The 20,836-nt window shown below is 41.5% G+C and overlaps 1 protein-coding gene across 1 annotated transcript in view; it reads left to right on the top strand.

The window, feature by feature from the left end:
• The window catches only part of crybg2 (crystallin beta-gamma domain containing 2), a 50,706-nt gene that overhangs the window by 8,303 nt on the left and 21,567 nt on the right, over positions 1 to 20,836 (top strand). Inside the window, exons 3-5 of the mRNA XM_067426504.1 lie at positions 1,282 to 2,096; positions 3,177 to 5,831; positions 14,804 to 16,289. Coding sequence (XP_067282605.1) covers positions 1,282 to 2,096; positions 3,177 to 5,831; positions 14,804 to 16,289 — 4,956 coding nt within the window. The remainder of the gene's footprint in view (positions 1 to 1,281; positions 2,097 to 3,176; positions 5,832 to 14,803; positions 16,290 to 20,836) is intronic.

The following is a 20,836-nucleotide window of genomic DNA, read 5'->3' as shown; positions in this document are numbered from 1 at the left end:
GAAGTTTACATACTGATCTTTATATACATTTGTGATGCATTAAAGGCTCATAACACACACACACACACACACACACACAGAGTTTCCTCCAGTCTGGTGTTAATCTGGAGTATCTGTAGACTAGAGTCGTGTTGATCCTTCATATCTCACAAGAGTCTTTAGTTTATCATATTTATAAAAGACAGAAACACTGAACCGATTCTTTCTGAAAACAGCCGAACTCGAGAAGGCATGCAGTGGGCAGTGCTAAAGACACACACACACACACACACACACACACACACACACACACACACACACACACACACACACACACACACACACACACACACACATGTTTGTTTTTGTGACATATGGGGACATTCCATAGGCGTAATGGTTTTTACATTTAATCATTTAGCAGACGCTTTTATCCAAAGCGACTTACAAAAAAGGGGAGAGCAATAGAAGCAACGAAACAGACAAGGCCAACAACCTGTAAGAGCTGTAAGAAATCTCAGTTAGCACAGTACACTTTTTTTTTTTTTATACTGTACAAACCGTATTTTTTTATCCCCTTACACTGCCCCTAAACCTACCCATCACACACACACACACACACACACACACTTTCAGAACTCCGGAAACACAAACTGCATCCCCTTTCCCCTTAACGCTGGGTTATTTGGGAAGCTGAACAAGCTGATCTTTCCCACACACACACAAACACACACACACACACACACACACACACACACACTTCTTTAGTGACATTGTTGATCTTGTGTCTAAAAACACAACACCAGCGCCACCGGCGGCTCTTGTAACCCGAACCAAGCTTGTGTGTGTGTGTGTGTGTGTGTGTGTGTGTGTGTGTGTGTGTGTGTGTGTGTGTGTGTGTGTACGCACGCGCGCTCTTCTCAGATAAGTGCCCATATAAGGAGTTCCACCCTTTATGATGTCATTCAGGGCCGTAATTGAAAAACCCTTTCTGAAACGTATCTGAATCCTGAAGGAGTGTATTTGGCACAGAAAAACAGCGTCACACGTCCAACTCGTGTTCTGAAATGTTGTCCATGTTTATCATCAGAACTAACTCTTGAAAAGTGTAAATAAGGCAGAATCCCCCCCCCCCCACCTTAATGAAAATGTGCTGATGCATTTTATTTTCAAATTTTATGTAAATGACTCCTCACAATCATTAATCTTTGTCCTCTTTCTCTTTCCCTTTGCATTCATTCTCCCTTTCACCTCCTCCCTTTCTCTATCTCTTATTCCATCGATCCCTTTCGTTATTTTTAGAAAGGGCTGCTCAGCTACTCGGAGACGGACCTCCATAAACCCAAGGGCTTTGCTGCATCTCTGTCCTGGAAGCAGAAGAAGAAGAAGAAGAAACGAGATGTGTCCCAGAGTTTTTCCAGCAATAGTGAAGTCCCAGAGGTCAAAGATTACATCAGTGAAGGGGAAGAATATGACCACCAGGTAGCAGTAGAACAAAACCGGCTTGATTTTGAGGCAGCGACTCCTACGACAGAACCGCCCTTTACTTCTGACCAATCACAGGCCGAGGATATCTTGAGTGACATGTCTAGACCCAATGAGGAGGATGCAGGTTTTATGCCCTCTGATTTGAACAGTACATCAATACCATATATTGACTCTTCACCGTCTGATAGTGATGTTTACCAGACGCCCCCGGACAGCCCAGATTACACCGATACCCAAACCGCAGACAGATCTTCTCAGAACTCCGCCTATGTGCTGTCCTTCACTTCACAGACTGAACCTGACATCTCCGGCTCGTTCTGTCCGGTTCCTAACATTAAAACTGGCTCAAGCACAGCCCATGACTCAGGCAAAGATCTGAACCCGAATGATGTTTCTGGTAGGCATGATCATCTGTTCTCTAACTTTATTTTTGAAGCATCTAAATCAGGAGTTTTAGCAGATGTTGAGGTCAAAACCCTCACCACAGATAGTGCTCAAAAAGAATCATACCTGGAACCTAAAAAATTAAGAGATGCACCTGATGCCGTCCACCAGAACCGCATCTCCTCCATCGACAAGAGTTCTATCTCTTCCACTTCTGAGAGTTCCCCCACTTCCACCCCCCAAACGTCTCTCTCCTCCATCCCCCAAACGTCTCTCTCCTCCATCCCCCAAACGTCTCTCTCCTCCATCCCCCAGAGTTCCCCCACTTCCACCCCCCAAACGTCTCTCTCCTCCATCCCCCAAACGTCTCTCTCCTCCATCCCCCAAACGTCTCTCTCCTCCATCCCCCAGAGTTCCCCCACTTCCATCCCCCAAATGTCTCTCTCTTCCATCCCCCAGAGTTCTATCTCTTCCATCCCCCAAAAGTCTATCTCTTCCGTTTCTGAGAGTTCTATCTCTTCCATCCCCCAAACGTCTCTCTCCTCCATCCCCCAAAGTTCTATCTCTTCCGTTTCTGAGAGTTCCATCTCTTCCAACCCCCAAACGTCTCTCTCCTCCATCCCCCAAAGTTCTATCGCTTCCATTTCTGAGAGTTCCATCTCTTCCAACCCCCAAACGTCTCTCTCCTCCATCCCCCAAAGTTCTATCGCTTCCATTTCTGAGAGTTCCATCTCTTCCAACCCCCAAACGTCTCTCTCCTCCATCCCCCAAAGTTCTATCTCTTCCATCCCCCAAAAGTCGCTCTCCTCCATCCCCCAAAAGTTTATCTCTTCCATTTCTGAGAGTTCCATCTCTTCCATCCCCCAGAGTTCTATCTCTTCCACTTCTGAGAGTTCTATCTCTTCCATCCCCCAAAGTTCTATCTCTTCCATCCCCCAGAGTTCTATCTCTTCCATCCCCCAAAGTTCTATCTCTTCCATCCCCCAAAGTTCTATCTCTTCCACTTCTGAGAGTTCCCCCACTTCCATCCCCCAAAGTTCTATCTCTTCCATCCCCCAAAAGTCGCTCTCCTCCATCCCCCAAAAGTTTATCTCTTCCATTTCTGAGAGTTCCATCTCTTCCATCCCCCAGAGTTCTATCTCTTCCACTTCTGAGAGTTCTATCTCTTCCATCCCCCAAAGTTCTATCTCTTCCATCCCCCAGAGTTCTATCTCTTCCATCCCCCAAAGTTCTATCTCTTCCATCCCCCAAAGTTCTATCTCTTCCACTTCTGAGAGTTCCCCCACTTCCATCCCCCAAAGTTCTATCTCTTCCATCCCCCAAAGTTCTATCTCTTCCACTTCTGAGAGTTCCCCCACTTCCATCCCCCAAAGTTCTATCTCTTCCATCCCCCAAAGTTCTATCTCTTCCACTTCTGAGAGTTCCCCCACTTCCATCCCCCAAAGTTCTATCTCTTCCATCCCCCAAAGTTCTATCTCTTCCACTTCTGAGAGTTCCCCCACTTCCATCCCCCAAAAGTCTATCTCTTCCATTTCTGAGAGTTCCATCTCTTCCATCCCCCAGAGTTCTATCTCTTCCACTTCTGAGAGTTCTATCTCTTCCATCCCCCAAAGTTCTATCTCTTCCATCCCCCAAAGTTCTATCTCTTCCACTTCTGAGAGTTCCCCCACTTCCATCCCCCAAAAGTCTATCTCTTCCATTTCTGAGAGTTCCATCTCTTCCATTCCCCGAAAGTCTCTCTCCTCCATCCCCCAAAGTTCTATCTCTTCCATCCCCCAAAAGTCTCTCTCCTCCATCCCCCAAAAGTCTATCTCTTCCACTTTTGAGAGTTCCCCCACTTCCATCCCCCAAAAGTCTATCTCTTCCGTTTCTGAGAGTTCTATCTCTTCCATCCCCCAAAGTTCTATCTCTTCCACTTCTGAGAGTTCTATCTCTTCCATCCCCCAGAGTTCTATCTCTTCCATCCCCCAAAGTTCTATCTCTTCCGTTTCTGAGAGTTCTATCTCTTCCATCCCCCAGAGATCTATCTCTTCCATCCCCCAAAGTTCTATCTCTTCCGTTTCTGAGAGTTCTATCTCTTCCATCCCCCAAAGTTCTTTCTCTTCCGTTTCTGAGAGTTCCACCACTTCCAGCCCCCAAAGCTCCAACTCACTTATCATTGATTTCATCTCAAACAGTACAGTGATCCAGAGTTCCAGCCCAAACTCAAATTCTGTCTTTACTTTTGGACGTTCCTCTACTCATCCAGCTTCCATTATATCTACTGAGGCAGAAGTTTCTCGAACCAGCACTGCTCATAACAGAAGCAGCAGCGGTGATATCATCAGCTCTGACCCCTCCACTGCAGATATCTGCAAATCAGCTTCATCCATGCCTGATGTGTCCTACGCCATAATTACAGAGAACAGTTTGGATGCTGATACTGATTTAAACCCAATTTTATCTTTCTCCCGTACTGATGTTTCCGAAAGCAATTTAAGCTCAGTAACTCACAGTTTGCCCACAGTCACCATGCATTCCACTTCTGATTCAAGTTTTCTGGAAGAAACTCACCCTGCAATTAATTGTGAGACCATTTCAATGGAATCTCATCAAACCGATAATTATTCTTCCTCAACATTTGCTGCTGACTCAGAGAAGCCTGCTGAACCTGTCCTTCTTGAGGATGAGTTAAACATCGCTTTACCTCAATCATTTGCTTCGCAAGCATACACCATCATTAATACGGTCACCTTTGACCTTTCAGGTCCCTCTGACCCCATCAGCCCTGAGCATTCACAAAAAGGTCTCTTTAACAATATGTCTTATTCAGATGTTGAAACCCTGACTGAAACATCTGCAGAATGCCATGTGTGTCTAGATAATGACCAAGCTGAATTTGCCAACTCTTCAGAAACCGCCTCAGATTTTCAAGACAGCACTTCTGAAACCATATCTGCCATCATAGTTCATCCTCCCCTTCACTTAGATGGTTCATACCAGCTGTTCAACACTCAATCTCCAAAGGAAGAGAGAGACAAGCAGAAGAAATATTGTGAGGAAGATGTTCAGGAGGCATCTACTCAAAGTTCTGAATTGACTGGCCAGGATGAAACCACTGAAGAGAGTATGACCACCAGAAATGACCTTCAGATGTCTGTGAAGAGCAAATATGGACTAGAAGTAGAGGATGGAAGTAGACTAGATCCTGATTTCCATTATAAATATCATGTTAAGTCTATTCAGGAACTGGAATCAATTGAGATTTTAACCACTGCAGAGAGTATGACCACCAGAAATGACCTTCAAATGTCTGTGAAGAGCAAATTTGGACCACAAGTAGAGGAAGAAAGGGAGATTTATGATGAAAATGATGTTTCATTGAATGAAGATAAAGGCACTGAAGCAGAGCAAATCATGAATGAGCAAATATTACTTCACAAGGTTTCAGAAAACTATGAGGTTGAAGAGTTGAATGATGAATTTGAAGTGGTCCACAGCCGGAGAGAAGCGGAGGTGTGCGTGGGCACTGAAGTGTTGACAGGTGAAGAAGAGCCGCAGATTCACCGTCTCGCTCCACTGCATCCAGCTCTACCAGTTCCCCAAGAATGCAGCTCTGAAGAATGCACTCCGGCCCCGCCCTTCTCGGAGGTATCACTGGCAGATTCGAGCATGGAAACTCACCTGGAGGTTAGGCTCCGCCCCTTGGCCCCGCACCTGTCCGGCGCAGAGATAGCAATACTGCAGGATACGGCAAAGTGCAAACACCAAACACACACTGATAACAGCCACGCGGAACACACAGGCACATTCCTCTCGAGAACACCTGAGAGGGAAAGCCAAGAGCACAGCGGAGAGAATACCAGAGAGAATATCAGAGATAATATCAGTCTCAGGGACGGGCTGAGAGTCAGCGAAAGCACATCAGAGAACAACGACAGCGCTGAAGGAAACACCGGCTCAGATCAACTACTCTCAACAAGCTTAATACCAGGGGAAAGGTAAGCTGACACCTTCATTATTATCATGAGGATTTGAGTGCATGCTGAAGAATAATGTGTTGACCTAAAACAACTGATGCACTTACTTGCATTTGTATTTTATATATATATATATATCCTTCTGGGACCCAGCATTTCTTTTTCATGTCATTACATTATTTAGAGCTTAGAGCATAAGAAACAAAATGGACAATTTCTGTGAAAAAACATATTTCATTCATGTGTTATGATATGTCCTCTGTGACATGAAATTGCATGTATAGGCAAAAACAATGGGACTTATTATTAATTTACCAATCATATTTTAAGTTTCAGGATATTTTAAAACAAGCTTTGGGTGACACTTCAGTATGAGGAACACATATTCACTATTAACTCCGACTTCTGCCTCAATAAACTCCTAATTTCCTGCTTATTAATAGTTAGTAAGGTAGTTTTTGTAGCGTTTAAGTTTAGGTATTGGGTCGGATTAAGGGATGTAGAATAAGCTCATGCAGAATAAGGCATTAATATGAGCTTTAGAAGTGCTAATAAACAGACAATATCATAGTAATATGCATGATCATAAGCAACGAGTTATTAACTGAACCTTAAATTACAGTGTTACCAAACTTTGTTTAAAGTTGATTCTGAACTATGTTATGAAAGATATAACTGAATATACCATCTTACTCAATGCAGTATAAATGGGCATATTTTGAGTTTTTAGACTTGAAGTTATAGAAATATATGTGTATATTCGTCCAGGGAGCCAGTAATGGGCTTTAGTGGACATTATATTATATTGAGTTTCTCTGACATCACACACAGCACAGTTTCCAGATGTAAAGATCATATTCAGAGCTTTACACAGACTTTACACACTTATTCATCTTTAAAAATGGCTCACATTAATGTTTAGCACTCTTATGGAAATATGGAAATATTTTGTAATTATAATTTAAATCTGATTAATTTTCAAATTGTTTGTCATAAATCAACATCTCAGGGAAATGTTAAGGGGTTTCTAATCAAAATATATATTTTTTGTTACAAAACAGGACATTGACTTGATAAATGTCAATAAATGTCAATAGTACACATTAGATATGATTATGAAGACTATTACTCCCATTATTACACTTCTTTTTCTATTAAATGTCGGATCAAGAACACATTAATATGCAAATTAGATGCAGTGTATCGATATATTGTGCTGAGTGGGAAAAATTTAAACATCTTACAGATCAAAAACTTTTGAATGGCAGTGTGATATTAAAATAAAAAGTTTACTGTTTAAAATATAATGTGTTGATGCAAAAAATTGATGCAGTTTATTTTTATTTATTTATAAAAATAAATGCATATATATTTTTTTATTATTATTATTTATTTATTTATTTTATTTATTTTTTATTTATTTTCCCTGCGTAATTGGGCTACTTCAACACAGTTGCCGCGGGCTGTTTTTCATGTCCGCGGGTTGAAGTGACTGCAATTATGTTATATTTAGCGCCGGAAATACTCATTTTAGGAGGCAAAAAACATATCTTTTACCCTCCGGAATGCATTTTTTTGACCAGGGAACCCCAAAAAACGCGACTGGGCTTGTTTTGAGTTGCAATTGGGTGGGTTTTGTTGTGAAAACCTGGCAACCCTGATATATCAAATAAATAAAGCAATTTAACTCAAAAAAATATTTTTTATAATTGTTGTATTTTATTCATGCATGATTGAATCGCACCTTTCACATGAGCAACAGCCAAATGCAAACCTGAAGTGATTGCATTTGGATCTTCTGATTAGTGTTTTCATATGTTGTGTTATGGGAGATGGACATGAGCATGAAGTGTGTGTGTGTGTGTGTGTGTGTGTGTGTGTGTGTGTGTGTGTGTGTGTGTGTGTGTGTGTGTGTGTGTGTGTGTGTGTGTGTGTGTGTGTGTGTGTGTGTGTGTGTGTGTGTGTGTGTGTGTGTGTGTGTGTGTGTGTGTGTGTGTGTGTGTGTGTGTGTGTGTGTATACACCATCATCATTCTTCCACGTGTTCAGCAACTCTTGTTGTTGACCCTCTGGCTTCTGTGTCTCTGCGGTCTCGTTGTTTTTCGTGGACGATGGACAGAATGCAGAATAAAGTGATGTTCCTGTTCAGATGTACTTCAAACCCTTTAGTGAACGAGGCTGAAGTTCTTCTCCTAAGTAAGGACAGGTTTATCAAACCTCGCCCACTCGCAGCCTCACGGGATGGGCCGCTGGAGGAATGCAAAGCAGTCCAAAGTCTGCTATTGTCTCTCACTCGATGAGACACATTCTTGAAATAGCCGTCATGAATGAAGGCCAATGTCAAAGACAGCTGAGATCGCCTTGAAGGCTTCATTCCGCAAACAAGTGTGACTATCAGGAATGCGGCTGATGGATTTGCATATTTCACTGGCATTTAGTTTCTGTTGATTAAAGACCATTTTAATGCATTTAAGCCTCGCTGCAAAAAATGCTTTTATAAACTCAGTATTTTTGTCTTGTTTCTCATCCAAACATCTAAACATTCTTAAAACAAGAAGTATTTACTAGACAAGCAAAAGAGAGTTTTTGCTTAAAATAAGATAAATAATCTGCCAATGGGGTGAGAAAAATAATCTTGTTCTCTGTTTGAATTAAGATTATTTTTCTCACCCCATTGGCAGATTATTTATCTTATTTTAAGCAAAAACTCTCTTCATTTTGAGTTATTTTTGCCCGAAACAAGGTTTTTTTTGCTTGTCTATAAGCCAGAAACAAGACAAAAATACTAAGTAAGAACAGCATGTTTGCAGTGCTCTATGCCGTAATGTTGATTGTTAGTTCATCTAATCCTTTAGCTAATGCAGATGATTTTAAAGATGTTCTTCCGTGCCTCTGAGAGGATCATGGGACTTCGACTCAGCTGATTTCTCTCTGGTTTCATTCATCAGCCTCTGTGAATGTGAATCGCTGTGGCAGGTTTCATGCGTGACGTGGTCAGTGCCATCTTTCAGACACCTGTCACATCCATAAATGTCAAACATTCAGCTGCATGTTTTGTTGCAGAACGGTTTAAAGGTAGCATCAGGAATGTGTTTCTGTCCAAACGTGTGCATTGCCTTTCAGTGAGCGATGTCTGCTCCGATTACAGAGATGCGGCTGACTTTACCCTTAAAGGGTTAATCAGCCAAAGATTAAATGTGTGCCATTAACTCCTCTCCCTAATGTCGCTCCACACCCGTAAGACCTCCGCTCATCTTCACACACAGTTTAAGATATTTTATATTTAGTCCGAGAGCGTATGCAAGTGTATGCACACTATACTGTCCATGTCCAGAAAGGGAATAAAAACATCATCACAGTAGTCCAGAACTAAAGTCGTAGTTTTTGTTATTTTTGGACCCAAATGTATTTTGGATGCTTCAAGAGACTCTAATTAACCCACTGATGTCTCATATGGACTACTGTGATGATGTTTTTATTCCCTTTCTGGACATGGACAGTATAGTGTGCATACACTTGCATACGCTCTCGGACTAAATATAAAATATCTTAAACTGTGTGTGAAGATGAGCGGAGGTCTTACGGGTGTGGAGCGACATTAGGGAGAGGAGTTAATGACAGACATTTCATTATTGGCTGAACTAACCCTTTAACACAGCTCCTCATTTCCAGTTGATAGCAGTGCTGTCAGTCTCATGCACGTCTGTCATGAACACAATGTGAACGTTTGTGTCTGGAAATGTAAATGTGGTTATAAAACGTGAGGTTTATCTAAGAATATGTGCATTTGGATGGAGGACAGATGCCCATGTCTGACTTTGACCTTATTTAAAATGTCTTGACTACTTGGTTTATTTAGGCAATGTTAAAAAAATTCCAATGTTAAGCCGGGAAAACCTCACATAATCCCTGTAATTACTATAGTAAACTGTCAAGAATGCACAGTCGCGTGACTGGAGGGCAAAACATCTGTAGAACAAGCCTCTCCAAAGCAGAAAAACTAAAATATGTGAACAAAATCCATGTTTCAGGCTCTTGTGATCCATATTCAGCACGTGCTGCAGCGTTTCAATCACTAAAAACGCTTGAAGTGAAACACTAAATCATGACCTAAAACAGTGATATTAAAGAGGAAATGCACACTATAGCCACAGCGTTCTCACCACTTTGCCCAACGCTCCCTATAAAAGTAATCCTGAAAAGTTTTTTAATCTTAGAAACACTTTAAAGGGTTAGTTCACACAAAAATGTAAATTCTGTCATTAATTCCTCCTTTCTGATTGAAATCTTGTTTCTTGTTTCCGTCCCAATCAGAAATCAGATTATTTCTCTCACCCCATTGGCAGATCATTTTGCCTGTTTTAAGCAAAAACTACTCCCCCCCCCAGAAAACAAGAACAAATATCTTCTGTAATTTCACTGATCTAGTAAATGCATCTTGATTTAAGAATATTTAGATATTTGGACTGGAAACGAGACAACATGACTGAGGAAGAAGAGTGTTTTTTGAGTGCAGAGCTCTTCCTCAGCGTTGCTGTCTCTCTCTCAGTCATCTAAACGTGCTCTAAACTCTTGTCAGGAGCCAGTCAGTCGTTATAGGGGCCATTTCTCCGACAGGATATGTAGATTAAACTACACCTTAACGGACAGATGTGTCACATTCTCAGGCACGTGTAGAACTGAAACAGAAGATTAGCTCCGCTTGTGTTTAGGCAATACGGTTTTGTTGTAAGTTATTTTATCTCTTTGGCGTGTCCTGTGTGGAAATAACCTCAGACAAGATCTGAGGAACAACATTTCCCAGACGAAATACTCACTAATATGTTCTGCACAAGTTCGTGAGTTAGCTAGACTGCAGAAAACGCTTTTCTTACTCAGTATTTTTGTCTTGTTTCGAGTCCAAACATCTAAACATTCTTAAAACAAGAAGTATTTACTAGACAAGCTAAAGTAATTGTCTTGTTTTGGGGAAAATAACTCAAAATGAAGAGAGTTTTTGCTTAAAATAAGATCAATAATCTGACAATGGGGTGAGAAAAATAATCTTAATTCAAACAGAAAACAAGATTATTCATCTCACCCCATTGGCAGATTATTTATCTTATTTTAAGCAAAAACTCTCTTCATTTTGAGTAATTTTTCCCAAAACAAGACAATAGTTTGTACTTGTCTAGTAAATGTTTCTCAATGTAAGATTGTTTGATATTTAGACTGGAAACAAGACAAAAATACTAAGTAAGAAAAGCATTTTTTTGTGCATTTGTAAGAATTGTTCATTAAAAGCCATTAATTATTAAAAAATGCTCTTTTTTTCTTTTCTTTTCTTTTTTGCATTGTTTTTTTTAAGTTTTATTTACTCCCAAAAGTTGAGACAGCTTTTGTCAATTCAAATTCACTGGACAAATCAATTGGACAAACACAGAGTTCCCACGGGCCGTCGAAATCCTGGAACGTTTGTGAATCTGGAAAAAAAGTCAAGGCCCGGGAAAGTTTCTGATAAACATCACAGACACACTTCCTTTAGAGTGCTTGAGTTTATTTAGTGTTTTCTGGGGAATAATCCCCTATTATTCCCTCCGGTCCGCTGATGTGTTATTACGCCAACACTTCATGGCCGATCATACTAGCCTTCTTCATTTACGTTAGTTACGCTCATTTACGCATTACGTTAAACTCACAAAACTACTGCAGTGGGACCTCAGCGTTTCACCGACACACGTGAACATTGCAAAAATAGTTTTATTATTTATTGTTTAATATTGTTTATTAATTCATGACCTTATGGTGCACTGTAAAAAATGCGCTTCTTACTCAGTCATTCTGTCTTGTTTTCAGTCCAAATATCTTAATATTCTAAATCAAGATGCATTTACTAGATCAGTAAAACGACAGAAGATATTTGTTCTTGTTTTGTTGAAAATAAAATCTAAATGAAGAGAGTTTCTGCTTAAAACAGGCAAAATGATCTGCCAATGGGGTGAGAGAAATAATCTGATTTCTGACTGAAATCTTGTTTCCGAACAGAAATAAGATTATTTTTCTCACCCCATTGGCAGATCATTTTACAAACATTTCTAATCATTTAGATATTTTTCCCCAAAAAACAAGAAAAAATATCTTATGTATTTTTTCTTATCTAGTAAATGCATCTTGATTTAAGAATATTTCGAATTTTTTTGACTTGAAACGACAAAAATACTAAATAAGAAGAGCATTCTTTGCAGTGTAATATCCCATATTGACATTATACTGTATTTCATCTGCTCTATGTTATATGTTTTCAGATTGAGCTGAAATATGTTCGGTCAATGACTGTATATTGTGTTCAGTAAACATAAAACATTCGGGATAATCTGTTGCCCAAATATTTTATTTAATATAATGTTCAGTTGTCCTGCTTGTTAAGATGCCTAAACCCATGAGGCAAGAAAAACTCAAAAGCATATTCATAAATCTTCACATTTATGGTCAAAATAAAATCCATGCAAAGGTGAATATCATTGTAGAATTTACCCTCCCCTAAAGGATTATTAGGAGCACACACTAATGCTGTGTTTGACCCTTTCACCTTCAGATCTGCCTTAATTCTCCGTGGCGTTGATCATCAAGCTGCTGAAAGCATTCTTTAGAAATGTCGGCCCATATTGATAGGAGAGCATCTTGCAGTTGATGGAGATTTGTGGGATGCACATCCAGGGCACGAAGCTCCCGTTCCACCACATCCCAAAGATGCTCTATTGGGTTGAGATCTGGAGACTGTGGCGGCCATTTTAGTTCAGTCAACTCATTGGCATGTTCAAGAAACCAATCTGAAATGATTGGAGCTTTGTGACATGGTGCATTATCCTGCTGGAAGTAGCCATCAGAGGATGGGGACATGGTGGTCATAAAGGGATGGACATGGTCAGAAACAATGCTCAGGTAGGCCGTGGCATTTAAACGATGCCCAATTGGCACTAAGGGCCTAAAGTGTGCCAAGAAAACATCCCCCACACCATTACACCACCACCACCAGCCTGCACAGTGGGAACAAGGCATGATGGATCCATGTTCTCATTCTGGTTACGCCAAATTCTGACTCTACCATCTGAATATCTCAACAGAAATCGAGACTCATCAGACCAGGCAACATTTTTTGGTGAGCTTGTGCAAATTGTCGCCTCTTTTTCCTATTAGTAGTGGAGATGAGTGGTCCCCGGTGGGGTCTTCTGCTGGTGTAGCCCATCCGCCTCAAGGTTGTGTGTGTTGTGGCTTCACAAATGCTTTGCTGCATACCTCGGTTGTAACGAGTGGTTATTTCAGTCAAAGTTGCTCTTCTATCAGCTTGAATCAGTCGGCCCATTCTCCTCTGACCTCGAGCATCAACAAGGCATTTTCTCCCACAGGACTGCTGCATACTGGATGCTCTTCCCTTTTCACACCATTCTTTGTAAACCCTAGAAATGGTTGTGTGTGTAAATCCCAGTAACTGAGCAGATTGTGAAATACTCAGACCGGCCCGTCTGGCACCAACAACCATGCCACGCTCAAAACGGCTTAAATCACCTTTCTTTCCCATTCTGACATTCAGTTTGGAGTTCAGGAGATTGTCTTGACCAGGACCACACCCCTAATGCACTGAAGAACTGCCATGTGATTGGCTGATTAGATAATTGCATTAATGAGAAATTGAACAGGTGTTCCTAATAATCCTTTAGGTGAGTGTAGTTTAGGACATTCTTCAGCTTTATGTAAAACAGAAATCTGACAAATAGAATATCAGATCATCATTATCGTCATATGGCCAAAAAGTATTTGACTCATGAAAATGTCCTTGAGTTTGAGCGTACTGGACCTGGAAAGTCCTCAGCATTATCCAATTAGAAGTTAAAAACCCTGCAAACAGTAAATCCTCTGAGTTTGTCCACCAGGGGGCGTGATTTACTGCAGATCCAGAGAAACCAGTTCTGCCAGCTGAGATAACTCGACACCTCTCCCTTTAAACGACTCAGGGCGAAATACAGTGAAAAATAAACTACATGGCATGCAGCACACTTTCCTCTGTCCTGAGTTACATGATATGAAGTGACACTTTATCTATATGCATTAATGTTTTAGTGCATATGATCCCAAAACTTGCATGTATATTTCGTCTAACATGTAGCATACACCGCTTCTGTTTTCAGCCCGAGCTGAATGAGGAATGTGTGTTCATTTCAACCCACGCTCTTCTTGTTTAGATAAAATTTAACTAACCAAATGAATACTAGCAGAGGCAAACTCTTCTGGTCGTAGTTCTCTCTCAGGTCTGTAGTTAAAGCCAGACAGATTGTGTCATAATGCTGAATCGGTTGATAATATGCATTAATACAAATGTTATGAACACACTTTACTTTTGCGGATTGTGCTAAATGATATTGGCCTGTGTTTATGGTATTATACTCATATTGCATGGTTAATGTTGTAGAGTCCTTACACACCTTTTGTCCGCTCCATTAGTATCTTATCCACTCGTTTGCACTATTGTACGGCTTTTAAAGCTGTGATTCACTTTAACACATCATTTCTCCAGGAACTCTCCTACACACATCCCACCTTTATAACCTTCATTACCTCATTTATCATTTCATTATCTTTATACTATTCATTATCATTATTTCATTAGGGTGGGACAAATAATCTTATTTCTGTTTGGGACGGAAACAAGAATAAGAATAAGATTATTTTTCTCAGCCCATTGGCAGATCATTTTGCCTGTTTTAAGCAAAAACTCATTTTGATTTTATTTTTAAGAAAACAAGAAAAATTATGTTGTTTTACTGATCTAGTAAATGTATCTTGATTTAAGAATTGTTAGATATTTAGACTGGAAACAATGACTGAGGAAGAAGAGCATTTTGCAATTCAATTCATTCCATCGAGAGATGTTTATTTCTCACAGAAGTGTATTCTGTGACACAGGGTTTAAAGGATTAATGCTTTTCTTCTTCACTTTCATCCCTTTGTTTGTTCCAGGTTCTTTCATGCATCCTCTGTTCTCAGCACAGTGATCGAGGAGTCCGAGACCGAAGCAGAAACTGAGCCCGGATCCGATTCAGAAATGAGCTCAAGCGTTGCGGTTTTCAGCACGAAGCTCAGTCGGCCGTCCTCCGCTCGAGAAGGCCGAGACGAAGCCATGAAGGTCCGAAAAGTGTCCCTGGTCCACCAGGAGACCCACAAAAGGCCATCCGACGGCTTTAGAGATCAAGAGCCGAGCCCAGAGCTGGAGAGAAGATGGGAGAGCCTCCGTTCTCACTCTGAAGACTCCTCTCTGTCCCCCAGCTATAAAAAAAGAGTCTACACGTCTCATTTTGACTCAACCCAGCCCTATGATTTCTCCTCAAACTGGAACGTTTACGAGAGCGAAGATCATGGGAGAAGTGAGAGTTACACAGGTGGGAGGATTAGGGCGGAGCGTAGCTCACCTGAAGAGGGAGAGGGAGAGAGAGAGCAGGTGAGAAGACAAACAGGCTTCGACTCAGAGGCACAATATGATTCCAGCTTGAGGATTGTGGAGACGGATTCCTCGGATGTTTTCCAAGCTACGCGTGTTGAGCTGATTCCTTCTCCCACCGGCTTTGAGCCCGAAGCTCTTTCTCCCTTGTCCTTTTCAGAAATGGATAACTTTGTGGATACCCTTAAGAGTATGGAGCGGCCGATCCGAAACAGGCTTCAACGCACCCCATCCAACACTCCCTTCTCTTCACTTCCACCTATCGAGGAGGATGCTCCGATCTCACCTCGCACTCCTCTCTCGCCTCTTACTCCGGCTTCACCTGTTTATGAGCCCAAGACGCACCTGAATGGGTTGTCCAGTTTGCCGGCAGACATTGGGCTTCACTGGAGTTCTCCCAAAGACATGCGCTCTCCTTTGACTATGATGAAGGAGCAACAGTTTGGAGATCCGGCCAGTCGAGGGATTTCTCTTCCGATGAGAGCATCCGCTCTGAATAGCATCGTAATGCGCAGAAGCTCCCTAAACGACTTGGCTAGTCCAGAAGAAGCTCCCGCGAAGGTAAACGGGAATGGTTCATCTCGGCTGGAGAACAGCTTCTTCTTCCAGCCGACTGAGAACGGGAATGCCTCGAGCCGCTCCATCTTCCGCGCCGCATCTCTCCCAGAAATCAGCCCTAGTCTTGAGCGAATGAGTTCCTCTGGAAAAGGATCCGAAAACTTGCTCTCGTCCCGTTTCGAGCGCTTCTCGTTCCTCACGTCCCCGTCGAACTCCCTCGCCGGGTTTCCCGAATCCTCTCGGATGAGCGTGGCTCCACCGCTCCAGGAAACCTATGAGCATAAATCCACTTCGGACCTGTACCGCTCTCTGCCCTCCGAGACGCTCCTCAAGAACTCTCTTCCACGCAGCTCAAGCCTCGATGGAGGTTTTCTAATCAACGAAAGCTTCCAAAAGCCAGAACCGGAACAGAACGTGGTCCCCAAATACAGAGCCTTCCCTGATGCATATGTGAGTATTGCTTTGCCTAGTCAGCTTTAGTCATATAACGCTTTTATAACGGCGATTGTGTCAGAGCAGCTTCAGTGTTAAACAGGACAATACTGCAGCAGAATTAGATTTGGCTGTACAGTCGTTCTGGAGTAAACAGTGATGTTATCAGCTTATTTTAATTTATCATAGAGAGACAATGCTGGCAGATCAGTGTTATAATTGATACAGGAAATTTAGTAATGAATGTTATTTGTATATTTAGTTGAATAACTCTGATCATAATGTTAGTGTCCCCAACTGAGCAAGCCAAGCCAAAGGCGACCAAAGGAACCGAAACTCCATCGGGGCATGACGGAGAAAAATAAACCTTAGAGAAACCAGACTCAGTTCTCCTCTGGCCTATTAACACACAGCGGAGGATTATTATTCAGTTCTCCTCTTTGTATGCACATGTTGCACTAGAAGAGTTTACCGCTCTGAGAATGAGGAATCAATGAGAGTGTTGTTTTCATGACCAGCCACGGCTCTGAGTCTCCCAGCTCTTACTGTAACCTGATATTGAGCCTCAAGCGTTGTGTAACGTGGACCTCAAACGCCTGATGTTTTGGGATTGTTGAGGTGTAGAGCAGAGGTTTTTTCCAACCCCGCTGCATTTGCTGTAATTTCACTAGAGCTGGAACGAAACTCTGCAAGACTCTCCGAGAGTAAACCTCAGTGAAGGAAAGCCTAGAAGGGCTGTAATGTCAGCTCAGCCAGAAGGGTTTACAATAGAGATTGAGGAGAGGATATTATTACCGCCGTGCTCATGCAGTATTCACGCTTCCTTTTGTCCTCCGTGGCAGACACTCTGCTTCTACTGTACTGAGCCCTGTGGGTCTGCAAGGCAAATCTAAACCGAAAGCAACTTTAGCATTTACATGGGAAGCTCTGGAAGTCACACTGCACAAAATGCTTTTCTTACTTACGTATTTTTGTCTTGTTTCTAGTCTAAACATCAAAAAGCAAAAGTAATTGTCTTGTTTTGGGGAAAATAACTCAAAATGAAGAGAGTTTTTGCTTAAAATAAGATAAATAATCTGCCAATGGGGTGAGAAAAATAATCTTGTTTTCTGTTTGAATTAAGATTATTTTTCTCACCCCATTGGCAGATTATTTATCTTATTTTAAGCAAAAACTCTCTTCATTTTGAGTTATTTTCCCCCAAAACAAGACAATTACTTTTGCTTGTCTAGTAAATACTTCTTGTTTTAAGAATTTTTAGATGTTTGGACTAGAAACAAGACATAAATATTGAGTAAGAAAAGCATTTTTTGCAATCACATTTATCCCCGAGGCATTTCTCAGATAATCATTATCCACAAAAAATATTTTTTGCACGCTTGAGTGACTTTTTAGGCTTTAAATGCCTCACAAGTTTGATCACGCATCGGAGCAGTCATGAGTTTGTTCCTCTGGGATATGACTTTATAATGAGATTTGTCAGGCAAATGTCCGTCGCTAGGGAAGGAGTTCTCACAGGTCCGCTGTAAAGCTTGAGCTCTGTCCTTCACCTCGTCTCTGTGTTGACTTACAGATTAATGATGGAGTTATCTGACAACTCAACCCATATCAACCTTACATTAAAGATTAATATGCAAAAACCCTCAGGTGTGCAGTGAGGGTTTCAGTGACGGGTTTCCTGAGCACTGCAAAAAATGATCTTACTCCGTCATTTTCTCTTGTTTCCAGTCCAAATATCTAAAATAATAATAATAATTTATATCTAAATATTCTTAAATCATTGTGTGTGTATGTGCACTGAATTGATCAGGAGTGTGTCAGGGTGTGTGTCAGTGAGTGTGTGTGTGTGAAACAGGTCTTTGGGTCCACAGGCAGGGACGGAGGGAGAGGCTGGTGGAATGTGACGCTGTTCGTTATCGTAATGTTCGCTCTGAATGCTCTAATTAGCTCTGATAATTTTGCTAGACAGGCAATGCGTCGAGTCCTGCTCAGACACACCCTGTTCTCTGCTGGCTGAGGCTCATGTGTTTTTGCCAGGGGTAGACAATCGTGTCGCCTGCATGTCAGTTCACACAGTTTTCAGAGATTTATTAAGTTGTGTACATGCAGTGAGGAAAATAAGTATTTGAACACTCTGCTATTTTGCAAGTTCTCCCACTTGGAAGTCATGGAGGGTCTGAAATTGTCATCATAGGTGCATGTCCACTGTGAGAGTGGTAATCAAAAAAAAAATCCAGAAATCACAATGTATGATTTTTTTAACCTATTTATTTGTCTGATACAGCTGCACATAAGTATTTGAACACCTGTCTATCCGCCAGAATTCTGACCCTCAGAGACCCGTTAGTCTGCCTTTAAAATGTCCACCTCCACTCCATTTATTATCCTACATTAGATGCTCCTGTTTGAGGCCGTTAGCTGATAAAGACACCTGTCCACCTCATACAATCAGTAAGAGTCCAACCACTAACATGGCCAAGACCAAAGAGCTGTCCAAAGACACAAGAGACACAATCACACACCTCCACAAGGCTGCAAAGGGCTACAGGGAAATGGCCAAGCAGCTCGGTGAAAAAAAGGTCCACTGCTGGAGCAATCATTAGAAAATGGAAGAAGCTAAACATGACTGTCAATCTCCCTCGGACTGGGGCTCCATGCCAGATCTCACCTCGTGGGTCTCAATGATTATCCAAATCAGCCCAGAACTACACGGAGGAGCTGGCCAATGACCTGAGAAGAGCTGGGACCACCGTTTCCAAGGTTACTGCTGGTAAAACACTAAGACATCATGGTTTGAAATCATGCATGGCACAGAAGGTTCCCCTTAAACCAGCACATGTGCAGGCCCGTCTGAAGTTTGCCGATGACCATTTGGATGATCCAGAGGAGTCATGGGAGGAAGTCATGTGGTCAGATGAGACCAAAATGTAACTTTTTAGAATGATGAGTACCATCCCAAGAGCACCATCCCTACTGTGAAGCATGGGGGTGGCAGCATCATGCTGTGGGGGTGTTTTTCTGCACATGGGACAGGCCGACTGCACTGTATTAACGAGAGGATGACCGGGGCCATATATTGCGAGATTATGGGGAACAACCTCCTACCCTCAGTTAGGGCATTGAAGATGGGTCGAGGCTGTGTCCTCCAACATGACAATGACCCGAAGCACAGCCACAAAGTTTTTTTTTGTGATTATGTCTCTCACAGTGGACATGCACCTACGATGACATTTTCAGACTCTTCCACGATTTCCAAGTGGGAGAACTTGGAAAATAGCAGGGTGTTCAAATACTTATTTTCCTTGCTGTATATGTGAGAGATAGAACATTTAAATCCAGTGCAGTATGATTGAGATATGTCACTGAAGGCTCCCTGATAGGTGCATTTCTAGTCATTCCAACCCATAACCAAATGCATTATCTGCATCATTTTGCATAATAGATATTTTAGCATTTTCCTTTTTATAGAAAGACAGACAGATGTGTGTTTGATTGGACCCCACGGGCCAGCCTTCGCTCCCCACGGTCATCAATGAGCCTTGGCCGCCCATGACCCTGTGGCCGGTTCTCCACTGGTCCTTCCTTGGAGCACTTTTGATAGATACTGACCACTGCAGACCGGGAACAGCCCACAAGAGCTGCAGTTTTGGAGATGCTCTGACCCAGTCGTCTAGCCGTCACAATCTGGCCAAACTCGCTCAAATCCTTACGCTTGCCCATTTCTCCTGCTTCACACACATCAACTCTGAGGACTAAATGTTCACTTGCTGCCTAATATATCCCACCCACTAACAGGAGATGGAGAGATCGTCAGTGCTATTCACTTCTCCGGTCATAATTAACAGAAAAGTTTTTATAGTTTTAGTTTTTAAGTTGTGAGAATAACTGTTATACAGTTTAACCTTTAATCTTTTGTCATTCCTTCTCTGTGGTATGAGCATTAAACCACTCTAACGCTTTTCCAGAACGCAGGATTCAACTTGCCACTGACATTTACTTCTGTTTCATATATTTGACGACTCAGCCAATTAACAGATTTAGAAAAGGTCACCGAAACTAGATTTTCAGGCTTATTCTTATTTCTTTCTGTGATTATTTGTTTTTAGTATGATGGATGGATGGATGGATGGATGGATGGATGGATGGATGGATGGATGGATGGATGGATGGATGGATGGATGGATGGATGTCATATTTTTTAGATTGATCATAGATAAAGAAATTGTCTTTATGTACATTTATAGATATTTAATATTTGTAAGTAATTTTTTTAGATGATAGAAAAAAATGTCTTCTAGTTTTAACATTTTTTTAGACACATGTATTGTGCTGCTATGTAGACTTATTTTAGTTTATGGCCATATATATTGTTCTTTTATAGTTTTATTTTTTAAGTATAACTGTGTTATACAGTTTAACCTTTAACCTTTTCTCATTCATTCTCTGTGGAATGAACTTTAAACCAGAACATTTTCCAGAACGCAGGATTCGACTTGCCACTGACATTTACTTCTGTTTCATATATTTGACAACTCAGCCAATTAACAGATTTAGAAAAGGTCACG

The sequence above is a fragment of the Pseudorasbora parva genome, chromosome 19, assembly GCF_024679245.1.
Source record: "Pseudorasbora parva isolate DD20220531a chromosome 19, ASM2467924v1, whole genome shotgun sequence".
NCBI classification, from domain to species: domain Eukaryota; kingdom Metazoa; phylum Chordata; class Actinopteri; order Cypriniformes; family Gobionidae; genus Pseudorasbora; species Pseudorasbora parva.
This window is presented reverse-complemented; position numbering and strand designations above follow the sequence as displayed.